This window comes from Podarcis cretensis (genome assembly GCF_951804945.1).
Source record: "Podarcis cretensis genome assembly, chromosome: 6".
In the NCBI taxonomy this organism is placed as follows: Eukaryota; Metazoa; Chordata; class Lepidosauria; order Squamata; family Lacertidae; genus Podarcis; species Podarcis cretensis.
This window is the reverse complement of record NC_137175.1, coordinates 77,530,376-77,542,879: the sequence shown is the minus strand read 5'-3', so window position 1 is coordinate 77,542,879 and position 12,504 is coordinate 77,530,376. Positions and strand designations below refer to the sequence as shown.

At 38.6% G+C, this 12,504-nt stretch overlaps 2 protein-coding genes and 1 long non-coding RNA gene across 17 annotated transcripts in view; 1 reads left to right on the top strand and 2 right to left on the bottom strand.

The window, feature by feature from the left end:
• LOC307218829 (TLC domain-containing protein 4-B-like) overlaps positions 1-5,207 on the top strand; it is a 26,309-nt gene extending 21,102 nt beyond the window's left edge. The window contains exon 7 of the mRNA XM_079981738.1: positions 1,183-5,207. Coding sequence (XP_079837864.1) covers positions 1,183-1,498 — 316 coding nt within the window. The 3' untranslated portion in view covers positions 1,499-5,207. The remainder of the gene's footprint in view (positions 1-1,182) is intronic.
• The window catches only part of LOC307219021, a 198,083-nt gene that overhangs the window by 74,818 nt on the left and 110,761 nt on the right, over positions 1-12,504 (bottom strand). The gene's annotated exons all lie outside the window — the stretch shown is intronic.
• LOC307218871 (uncharacterized protein) overlaps positions 1-12,504 on the bottom strand; it is a 24,931-nt gene extending 12,427 nt beyond the window's left edge. The window contains exons 1-5 of one of the 15 annotated variants that reach the window (XR_013840043.1): positions 11,774-12,504; positions 10,411-10,543; positions 6,680-6,754; positions 1,606-3,515; positions 598-776 (exon numbers count right to left, since the gene is read on the bottom strand). Coding sequence is in view for 1 of the 15 variants with exons in the window: in XM_079981818.1 (XP_079837944.1) it covers positions 598-776; positions 1,606-1,670; positions 11,774-11,799 (270 nt within the window). In the remaining 14 variants the exon portion in view is untranslated. Of the gene's footprint in view, positions 1-597; positions 777-1,605; positions 6,755-10,410; positions 10,544-11,773 lie in introns of those variants that run through there. The other 14 variants (XR_013840042.1, XR_013840044.1, XR_013840050.1 and 11 more) reach the window with 14 other exon arrangements.

The following is a 12,504-nucleotide window of genomic DNA, read 5'->3' as shown; positions in this document are numbered from 1 at the left end:
TGTGAAAGTTTGAACAAATGACATGCTCATGTGCATAAAAAATAGAATCATAGGTCTTTCCCACTTGCACTTTGCGAACCCTGACCATCTGTAAGTCAGGCTTTGTTTAAATAAACTTGTGGCAATGATCGAAGAGCCTGCCAGTAACCCTGGTACCATCCTGCTTCATGTTTGGGCCAATATGTAACCCTGTGGGATAGCTCAGTAAGTAGAGCATGAGACTCTTAATTTCAGGGTTGTGGGTTCAAGCCCCATGTTGAGCCAAAGATTCCTGCATTGCCGGGGGTTGGAGTTGATGACCCTCGTGGTCCCTTCCAACTCTACAATTCTGTGATTCTGTGTACACTGTGGAGTAGCATCTCTCGTACTCCCATGTCATGTAGCTCTCGTTAAGGAAAAATGCAAAAACTATTTGGGAGCATGGGATAGTGTAGGGAAAAGTATACCATTGTAAGAAAACTAGATTGGGGAGAGGTATTGGCAGAGAAATATAATCCGACTTTAACAGAGTGATGTGGAAATCAGCCAGTGGAGTATAGTAACAATGCTAACTGCTGTAACATAAGCATCTGCCCTAAATATGTTTTGTCTGCTCACATGTGGAGAGGGAGAGGCAAAGCTTTGATATTGTCTAGGATTTGGCAAGATGTGACTTTCACTTTTCCAGCACATGCCCTTTCTTGCAGGCCAAAATGGAGTAGTACGGAACTCTTTGTACTCTGCTTCTAGAGCTTTCATGGATTTCATTTCAGTACCAAGGTTCCATTCGTTTGGATCTGCCAGGAAGATAAAGGACATTGTGTTACAATAATGAAGGAACCACTTAGATCTGGAACAGAGTATTTCACAAAATGCAGCACTGTGGGGAAAAATATCAAAGTACACTAACATTGTATCTGGTTACAATTTGGTGTGTGTGTGTGTGTGTGTGTGTGTGTGTGTGTGTGTGTGTGTATATATATATATATATATTCATAACATTAGCAATTCTGAATATCTTTACAGATATCTTTGCAGCTTTCTAGCTGCATGAAAGTGATGAGAAATGAAACTATGATAAAAGTCAGAAATTCAGAATGCTTGTAGAGCTGATGAAATCTTTATATCCAAATCTGAGTCTGTATTCAGAGGTTGCACTCACAAAATTTGATTTAATTTCTGTTAATATTCTTTCTCTTGCAGATGGTTCTATGAAGTACTGGGGTATTCCAAGGCATCAAAATCTAACATCATCAATGGACTACTAATGACAATAACATTTTTCCTGGGGAGGATCATAGTCATCCCAATTTATTATGCCAAGGTTGCTGCTGAGGTAGGAACAGAAGCTTTCGACAGACTAGGACTTGCAGCTCAAAGCGCCTGGTTTATCTCCAGCATTATCTTGGACATCATGAACTTAAAGTGGATGGTCAGAATCACAAAGGGATGTTACAAAGTTATTTGTCTTATTGGACATGGAGAAGCCAAAGCTAATAAGAATGGCAAATATAACTAGAAGATTTTTAATGCAACAACCATCTATAATGGGAACTTTGGTTTCTTTGAAAGAACAATGCACACTTTTGCCATAAAAAACTCCTGTTAAGGGAAAAAAGGTATTACCTCTGTTCAATGTAGCCTTCCTCTTGGCGCACTGCCTGGGCACCCAGGGCCACTTCATTTGAAGACTTGTAGTACATGAAATGGGAAACAGTAACATGCTGCATATACAACCTTGGTAGTGTGTTCTAAGCACTTAATAGACAAACGAACCTGTAAAGGAACAAACTTTTCTAGCAGTACGTTCCTATGAATTCTCACTCAGGTTTCTTAGACTAATGTGTTTTTAATGCCTGTGAATGTCAGGATCTTTGGTTTACATTCTGCTAATATGACAACTTTCCTGGCATGTTTCTCTGCTTTCTTAATGTATGGTGTTCATAACTGAGGTTTCATCTTTTGACAACTTTTTTACATTTTTGCGAAAATTTTGCTTTGAATCTATAATCTTTTACTACGTTTTCTGCTGCCTTGTATGCATGCACATGATCTTTTCTAATTTATAGAACAGTTTTACATAAACACATACCATAGAGTTTAGGGGTTCTTTTTCTTTTAAATCAATTACTTGTATTGATTCTTTCTGTACATAAAGGAAAACTGCAGGTGTCCCCCCCCCCAGGTTTTTGTTTTTTTAAAATATATGTGAATTCTAGCACATGCTTGCATGGTAAACAGTATGGACGTAAGCAAATTCTTGCACCAGTGTTCCTTATCTATCATGGCTATTGGAACCTATCTATGTTTTTAGTGTAGTGTCATATAACAAAAGTGAACTACAGCACTGAAGCAGGAAAAAACTAATGAGTCTAGAACATGTGAATCTGTCACAAGAGCTACTGTGCTTGTTAAGAAAAGTTTAAATTGTAGCTAATGCATTCATTTTCACTGACATTCTTATCGCTCTCTTTTTTCTTTAAAGCAAGTTAAAAAAACATTGCTTTACTAAGTTGGAAAACCCTATTTAAAAATATATATACAGTAAATGCATTTTATTATTTTCAACTTCGGAGCAGCTCTACAAAACTGAGAGGTTGATAGTTTCTCTCTAATGATAGAAACTTCTTTCTTCAAGTGGCTTAGCTCTCAACATATTTGCAAGAGCATGTTGCTGATGAATACTATGTAAAAAGGAAACACAAGAACAGATAATGGCAATCTACTTGTTTGCATTAATTTTACAAATGTTCTCTGCTATAGTGGCCTCCACTTTTATGGTGTATTATATTATTGTGTTGATCAACTATTCAGTTGATAGGTCTTTGTCTGATTGTTATGAATACCATGTGTCATAATTTGCTAATAAGGTTGTGTTCATTTTCATGTTTGTGATGCAAATATGCAGGAGTATTGTAGAGAACAAGCTGTTTTCCTGTCCCTTTGTTTGTCCCTTTCATGGTCCCTAAAGTGTTAGTTCTTCCAATATTTATTTGTTAACAAAGCCTGGTGCAAAAGGTTATTTGTCTTACATAACAAATAATAGCCTGTGGTTACTAGTTAGTATAGGTTTTTAAAAGTGAGTTATTACAACATGCAAATCCCCCTTTTCTTAGAGTGCTTCTAACTCCTTATAGCTTGCTAAATGTTGTTGGATTCGTAAGATTATAATGACTGCTCTCAAAGGTCTTTTAAATTGCATTTTAAGTGTCATGACGATCAAGACAGTTTGGATCTGTTCTTCATATTAGTGTTATAATATTTTGTATATTTAATATAAACACAGAGGCCCTGTTCAGATACTCATGTTCATCCCTTGATAACTGTAACTTAAGTGTTGACTTGCATTTGTGAAAGATCATTGTAGACACCATGAATAAGAGGGATAGAAATTTCCTGTCACCTCAAATGTAATGTTTGTCCATGGTGGCACTTTACATATTCAGCCTAGGCTCCAAATTATGAGAGATCAAGTGATATTCATGCATGTGTCATTCTCTTTTCTGGAGGCTTTTTTGAGTGTCTGGATAAGAAGCCTAGAAATTCAAATCATAAATATATTCAATTTTTCCTGGTAGAAACAGAAAGTTGCTAACAAACATATTTTTATAGTTTAGACTCATCTTTTATGAAAAGACAGCTGTATAGGTGCAAGCAGTAACAATATTGGGTGCTGTTTAATCCTTCTAATTTGATTTGCCTCTTTTGATTGTAAACTGCCTTCTTTTAACACATTTGTTAACCATTACTTAGCTACTTTGGGTTATCCCTGAAACAAAATTGAACACATTTTAACTTTCTAAATTAAAAACTTTTGAAATAGCAGTCCAATATTATGTGTTAGAAGAAATCATCCACTTATGCAGAATAATGGAAGTAGCTTTGAAAGCTCTTCTTGCTTGTAGACAAACTTATCCTCAGGTTGCTGGTTCAATGAAGTGTTACCCACTAAGCTTTTCAAGGAACTACACATACTCTTCTTACTCATTTCAAGTGTAGCTATTAAGCAGGACCCAGCAACTTCTTAAGCCAGGTTGGTATGCTTTCCATCCCCCACCCAGCAGCCATAGCAGAGTGGTATTTCCACAGTGCGACAATCACCTGGAAATAGTGAAGGTGCTCGTCTTCATGTCCTTATCCCACATTTCTCTGGAACTGAGAAAATAACCCAGTTACAAATTGAAGCACAGTTGCTTATAGGGAAGTAGCAGGATCCTACTGAACTGCAAAGATCCATGTCCTTGAACCTGGCAGCTGGCTGACCACTGTCCCTTAACCAGACTCAGGATTTTTAAATATATCTATTCTTGCCCAATGAGTAGGCCAGCCCTAATTTGCTGTTGATTTTTCTGGGTTATAGATACAGGTAGGTAGCCGTGTTGGTCTGCCGTAGTCGAAACAAACAAACAAACAAACAAACAAACAAAAATCCTTCCAGTAGCACCTTAGAGACCAACTAAGTTTGTTATTGGTATGAGCTTTCGTGTGCATGCACACTTCTTCAGATTTTTCTGGGGGTAGGGGAAGGAATTTCAGTAGTTGCCCAAACAGTGTCATGTAGCAGATTGTGCTTGCAGAAGACCACTATTTATATATGTTGCAAATCACTTCAAAGAACACTTGCTTTGGGCTGGAAAAGTACCCTTCAAAATATTTTATCAGTATTGTTTGCAATTACTCTGTAATAGTGAATCACAATTGTGTTTTTGCATAGTTTCTTTTCCATTAAAGTTGCAATCCTGTATTTACATATACAGTAGGTCCCACTGAACTACGTGGCCCTTGCTTCTAAGTAGACATACATAGAATTGCACTTTAATATATTTTGGCTGTGTTGTGCTTTACATATTTTGGAATTTAAAATAACTTGATTTATTGGGGCGGATGTGGTATTGTGGTATCTTATCAGAAAGTACAAGATGCATAATTGGAGAGTCCTCTTAATTTCACTACTTATTTATTACAGTTATACATAAATCTTTTAAGCTGCTTTTTGATCCAGATATGCAATCATTGTGTAGTCTTATTTCTTTGTTTGGATTTAAGTTTCCTTACACAGTATATGCTATAGCATGAAGGAGTTGGAAAACTGAGGCATTGAGCAGCTTCTGTCATCATCCATTATTGTATATAGATCACTCTATAATGCCATCTTCCTTTCCTAATGTTAAAATATGTATCTTGGATCAAATGGGTTGGATCCAGAAGAAATCAGTTCCTGCTGATTTGAGGCTGAAGTTTAACTCACTTAACCTGGATTCAACTCATTGTGTTTTACAACACTGTCATGTACAGCTGGGAAACTTTTACACTCTCAGAAAAGGAGTGGGGGGGGGGAGGGGGGAGTAATACCGTAGATCAGGGCCAAATAATGATTACTGAGTTGTATTTGTCCTTCAACATTATATATTTTTCTCCAACATTATGATAATTCTTATGGAGAAAGTTGGTTTTCCTGACTGCACATATATTTGCTGTCTGCAAGAGAGAAAGATGGCATGAGGACAAAAGAGGATGGCGAAGCCAGGTTCAGTGGAAGCAAGTGCCTCCTTTATTACTTTTCCATCTACTCTAAGCCTGGTGGCTTGCATCTGGGTACTTAGGAGATTCCTTTATCCTCTGAGATAACAGCCAGGAATATTCCAGCAACTCCGTATGTGTTGCTTGATGGATGGTGAGAGTGGGGGTACGGCTTTCCAAGCTTAGAAAGCTGACTTTCCCTGCTGTGGGTAAAGGTGAAAAATACCCTATTGCCTCTTTTAAAATATGCTAGCATTTATAAATCACATTTTAAAGTCTAGCAAGTAACTTACTCAAACATTGATGTGGCCTAATGTATTGTAACTTAAAGGTTGTTGGTTTTTTAAGTCATTATTTCCTTGTTTAAAATATGGGTTAGAAGTTAAACCCAATTTCTTTTTTAAGGTTATAATCTCCATTTATCTTGGGTGACATATGAGTAGAAAAGGGCACCTATACACCCTATAGCTGCTCTGAGAGAAGAATTACTAGCAGGAAGCCAAGATCACAGCACCTTCTTATGTGAGGGTCTGCCTATTAAATAAGCTTTGGATTCAAGCCCTTTATTATCTAATACAGATTCCTTTGAGCTTTACTATTAATGCATTCTGATACTGTCCCCCAAAATATTTGGAGAAATAATACTGTGAGAGTTAATGCACCGTGTAATGAAAATAGTAATTCAGTATGCAGAAATAATGAAAGGTAATGTTACAGAAGCAGGGGAAGATTTTTTTGCTACACAGCAGAAACTTTTAATCAAGGCCAGTTGATTAAACATCCGAAGAACATGTGTAGGGTAGGGGCTTTGCATTTGTTTCTGGGACTGGGGACCCCATGCCACATTGCTGCTTTTAAAACTCAGATGAGTTTTTAAAAAGTTATTTGTGAACATTTTGCTTGCCATTTTAAAAAAGAAAAAGGAAACTTCATACATGTGTGCAAATCCTAAAGTAAATTGTTTGGATCTTGGTGAATTAGGCTGCAATCCTATACTCACTTACTTTGGCATAAGTTCCATTGAAATCAATGGGACTTGCCTTTGAGCAGGCATGTATAGGGTTGTGCTGCTAACTGCTTTGAAAATCCTTTGAAATATTTACTTAAAATATGCCCTTTTGATGTCCTGCTTGAACAATTTTAAACCCCAAGATGGAATAATAAATATATTCTCTCATACCTGGTTGAAGGTGAGTTTTGTTATTTTGTACTATAATTAAAATCACGTATGCTAGCAGCACCATCTTCTTTAACCCTGCAAGGCAAATGAGCCTGATGGGAAAACAAAGATCATTTTATATTCATACTACTAATCCAGTAATAGCCTACAAATCATGCCTGGGGTAACACTGGCATTATGAAGTAGACCCTTACGCTGGTGAATTCCAAAATACAGAAACTGAGAATATATGTAATGTATACCTATGCTTTTGACTGCCTAATATTGTGGTCTACCATTTTATTAAACATATCTCTGAGTAATCAAACTGTGGGTCAAATTAGGCATAATATGAAAGCTCCATGACTTTAATTCCTGACATTTTCTTTTTTTAAAAAAGGCAGAAGCAGAAACACTGATCAGGATTGAGCAAGGCAGGGGAGTTAACCTGTTTTGCCTGTCCAAATTTCTGCTGAATATGATCTCACACACGCCCCACAACTGTTTGCCCCAGCATATGGAAAAAAACACATGGGGTGATGTTTCTGAAAGTTCTTTATTTTTAAGTTGCAGCAAATATGTTCAGAGCCAGTGATTTCCAGCAGGGAAATACCATGAGGGCAGGTTATAACACCACCACCACTGTCTATTTTGGATCAGCCCACCCGCCCCTGGCCACAGCTGATTTTTTTAAGAAACAGATTTTTGAAGTTCTAACCATAGAACTCCAGCATCTCACCTAGTTTGACCCTCTTCCTGACAGGAACATGTTTGTGGGATTGTGTCTGTCAGTTATGAAATCTTAAGAGTTGTATCAAATTGTGTCTTGGAACAGTCTGATCCAGCAAAGTTTCTTTGAGAACAAAGAGTGGTGGAGGAGAGGTGATTTTTGCAAATTACGACATTTTCCTGCAGCTCAGCTTTAGGGACTGCAGCAGGGAACTCCAAGAGGAAATGGGGAAAATTGCCCCACCCCTTTTCTGATCCTGGAAGCATCCCCTGGATCAAAGAGTCTTCTTGCAGCAGAGGGACACAATCTGATACAATCTGTAAAAATTTACTACAAACTGAAGCAGATGTATAGTTAATGTAGTGTGTACTGCAGAATATATTTTTTTAAAAGCGGTTGCCACTGGTGCCCAAATTCTGAAGGAAAGTGTTCAGAAATCTGGTTCAAATAAATAGGTCACATTATTTTTAAGTTCATTTAAATGCTTTTTAAAAATACAAGAACCAAATTTCTGTATTAGTTTTCACAGATTTTTTTTCCAATCACACTACTGAAATAAGTATAATGAGATGCATTGCTGAGTTGTAAATCCATGCTGGAAAAGGGGTGCAATAGAATCTATGATATGGGGCCTTATTAAATCATAGCACAATGTTTGATAAAGGCAGCAGTGAAAAGTCCCTTACAGGGATGGAATAAAGATGATGGGCTATGAATCCTATTGCACTACATTGAAAGCCTGCAATATTCTTGATTTGATAGCCCCATAATGATAATGGCACAAAAGAGTGAGATAGCACTATTGACTTTATAGGGTGGTCAAACAGTTTGTGAACTTTAACATTTGCTTGAATATTTTTAAATGTTGCTTGTGATAGGCGTAGAAATGAGTTTGCTCTTCAGTGGTATTTGAAAGCCTTGCTGTTTGTGTAAATTTGTGTAGGCTGCTCATGTTTGAGGTATATGCAATAATGTCTAAGCAATAAGTTGCATGTGTATTCAAGGCACTGGTAAATAAGAATAAAGGAAGAGAATGCAGTATTTCTTGGAATTTCTTCATTCAAATTGTGTGTATTATGTTAAGTAAAACAGCCTACTCCTGTTATGACGAACAGGAATGACTTGGCACTCACTGCCAGCTTCTGAATATGGCTACTTTATAAAAAGGCTTATTTCCTGTGGGAAAGGAGTAGCCAGAATTTTCTTCTGCGGACAATTTTTAAAACTATTGTATATACAAGCCTCACACACTGTGAGGTAGAATGAGATAGCTGCCTCGTGTGGCAGAATTAAGATACTATAAAAAAGTAATAGCGACCAGCTAAGTAGATTTTTTATAGTGAAGTGTGAAAAGTTATCTTCTATATTGTGATATGCTCTTACAACCAAATATAATGCATTTGGTTACATAAACATGATAATTGTGGACCCACAACAAGAGTTGCTGTGTATCAATGCCCCTCCAACAAATCTGAACAGGAATCTTGTAGTGCTGCTTGGAACATGGGGGGGGGGTGAGGGGTGAGGAAAGTAATAGCGACCAGCTAAGTAGATTTTTTCTCCTGAAATGTTTTTCTGCTGTGCTATAGCACTAAAGTGGTTGGGTTTGCTGTATAGTGATAATGAGAAGATTTCTGAAAAGTGAAAATGATTTCCGTTCCATTCCTCTCCTGTGAAACCTCACTATACTGTGTGAGACCTTTTTCCTTATAGCAGTGATTAAGTGTGTCATCAGATATCCTTTCTGATCTTGCTGATTTTGTGAAAAATGAGAGGTCTGGGATGTGTGTCCAAAGGCTCTGGAAAGAAGATCTTTAATATCAAACAAGTTGTTTTGGGGTTTACTTGTTTTTTAATGTGATGTTATGCCCATAGTGTGCACAACCTCAGAATTGCACATGTATGGTACTTTTTTGTCTTAATAAGTCTGCCAGTTTGATTTTGTGTGTGTGCCATTTTGAGTTCAAAGTCAGAATACACTGAATACTCAACAGTTGTTTCCTCCCATCTATTAAGACGGGCCTATATATATATATCCCAGGGACGCAGGTGGCGCTGTGGGTAAAAGCCTCAGCGCCTAGGGCTTGCCGATCGAAAGGTCGGCGGTTCGAATCCCTGCGGCGGGGTGCGCTCCCGCTGCTCGGTCCCAGCGCCTGCCAACCTAGCAGTTCGAAAGCACCTCCGGGTGCAAGTAGATAAATAGGGATCGCTTACCAGCGGGAAGGTAAACGGCGTTTCCGTGTGCTGCTCTGGCTCGCCAGAGCAGCGATGTCACGCTGGCCACGTGACCCGGAAGTGTCTCCGGACAGCGCTGGCCCCTGGCCTCTTAAGTGAGATGGGCGCACAACCCCAGAGTCTGTCAAGACTGGCCCATACGGGCAGGGGTACCTTTACCTTTACCTTTATATATATATATATATATATATATATATATATATATATATATAATTGTATGTGAAGCATTTTTATCCTGCTTTTCAGGATGGTTTCCATTGCATCTAACAATAAAGAATATAACAGGAACAACAAATTAAAATCCATTCACGGAACTAAAATAATTACAACAAAGCAGCAACACTGAAAGCAGAGAACTTCAGTAAGGGCATTTTAGTTATAATCAGAAATCCAGGTTAAAACTTCATTCATTAAAAGTGCTTGCAAAAAACGAAGCAGAGTCATCCAAGTGTCCTTTAGGAACTAATTTTACAACTAAGAAAGTTGTATCTGCTGACTTCAGAAGGCAGGACACCTTGTGCAGGCCTGACCTAAGTGGTTGTTCCCTCAGTGTGCAGTGTTCATAATTTTTATATCATTTCTTGTTGTTATGCTACTCCATTATTCTACATCTGTGGATTTCAAATGTTTGCAGAACCTTCTTCCACATTTACTTGTTTGTTGATGAATTGTTGTGTGACTTCCACACAACCCCTGTGCCTCTTGCAATCAGTTCCTGGGAATGTTTGAGCCACATACATTGTTCATGTGGGATGCTAGTCAAGGCTGTTGAGTATCATTAACATACCATGCATGAACTGAGGATGTAATTCAGTAGGCAGAGCCATTATTCCCTCTGCAGCTGCTTCTACTTGCAAAGTTAGTAGTGGTAGGCAATCTTGTCATTTTGTCTACTCATTTGAACAGTCTTAATAGCAGCACTATAGTTCCATGTGGACATAATAAAGCAATACAATAATATGACTGTGTAACTACTGGCGTTTGTTTTTCTATGAGCCACTTAGTTCATTCTTTTTCTGTTCTCACTTGCTATTCTAGAATTTAGATCTGTATAGCAGCACTGAATAAACTGATAATTCTTTTTCATAGTCTCCAATTGTAGAAACATTAGGAGAAATGGATAAACGATTTCTACAGATGTTTAAAGCTACTTAACTATAAAGCTTAATTGTTTTGTGAATCTGAGAACTTAACGTGCCAAAGCAATAAGAGATGTGATACAATTAAATATTGCTTTACTGTAGAAAGCAACATTGTAAGTGCTTTTGTAAACAATATTATTGATTATACATATACAGACTAATTTCTGTGCGCTTAATGAAATTCACTGCAGTCTACACAAGCTAATGGCAGTTTTATTACCTGCCATAGTATTAAACTTGTTGCTGCTGCAAACTAACAGAGCACTATTTTACAATGAATAAAGGACACACACACAATAATAAATAAAATGCTAGTAATACTCTAAATTAAGTAGCTGGATTTTTCAGGGTTGTCAGATAGTTTCATTTTTCATTTTAACAGTTGGAAAAATGTGTTGGGTACCCTATCTGTTCCCCAGTTCATTCAGTGCCACTTGTAAAGCTAAGTTCCGATTAAAGGCCTGAGGTGGTGTTTTTCTTTACCTACCAGAATGGTGGTTCTTCCAGAATGGATCATAATTTTAATTGATCTGTCCACAGCACTGATGCTGAGCTGCTAGCGGAATAATATCTGAGATCAATATGTATTTTTGTCTGTTCAGTTATGATTTCCTTTTTTAAAAAAGTTAATTAATTTGGTGCAAGGTTTTGCATACTTTAGGACAGGCTTCCTCAACCTCGGCCCGCCAAGATGTTTTTTGGCCTACAACTCCCATGATCCCTAGCTAGCAGGACCAGTGGTCAGGGATGATGGGAATTGAAGTTTCAAAAAAACATCTAGAGGGTTGAGGTTGAGGAAGCCTGCTTTAGAATTTCACAGCCTTTCCATTACTGGTAGAAAAACTTCACAGATGGGCAACCTGCGGGCACCTGCAAACGACCTGCTATTGCAAGGGGGATCTGTTCTTCCTGCCTTCCGCTGGGCAGGGAGGGAGAAAGAAAGGGGGTGGCAACAGAAAGAGAGCAAAAGGAAGAAAGGAGGTTTTAGAGGGAGAAGGGTGACCTCACCTACTCTCTGTTCTGTCCTTAGCCATCACGGGGAACGCTGGGGTCGAAAGTTTTCAAATCCTGGCCGCTTCAGCACCAACAGGTGTCACACTGGAACAAAAAAAATTGCCACTCTTTTCGGTTTTGCATTTCTTAGGATTCAGCAGAGCTAAGGCGCAATTTGTCCCACCAAAGACAAGCTGCTGTTTAGGGGCGATGTTTAGGTTTCAGCCACGTCTGGGGAAATCTGAAGAAAGAAGGGGGGGTCGCATGTGGGAATCCAATAATTCCGAGATGTGTGCTCTTTAAAGGTAAAGGGACCCATGACCATTAGGTCCAGTCGTGGCCGACTCTGGTCTTTACACACACACAAATAGGGGACGGCGTGATTATCTATCCAGCATCGACTAGCAAATGAAGAGGACCCGATGGATTAAATGACTGACACGATAAAGCACCTTTCGCCCCATTGGTCACCACCAAGCCTTAATTTCCTCACGTGAAAAGGGACAATGATCGAGCTTACTCGCCTTAAACCGTTTTTGACATGGGAAGCTAAGCGCCATTGGCTAAACTGTGAGGTTTATAGTTACTCCATGGAGAAGGAAAGGCGCTCTTAGCATGCTCAGTGCTATTATTTACACTCCCCCCCCTTTCAAAACGAAGCCTGAAGGTTCGGGGGGGAGGAAAGGCGGGAAGAGAGAAACTGTTCTCCTCACGCCCCGAGCTCGCGACGGGAGAGAAGCGGCCTC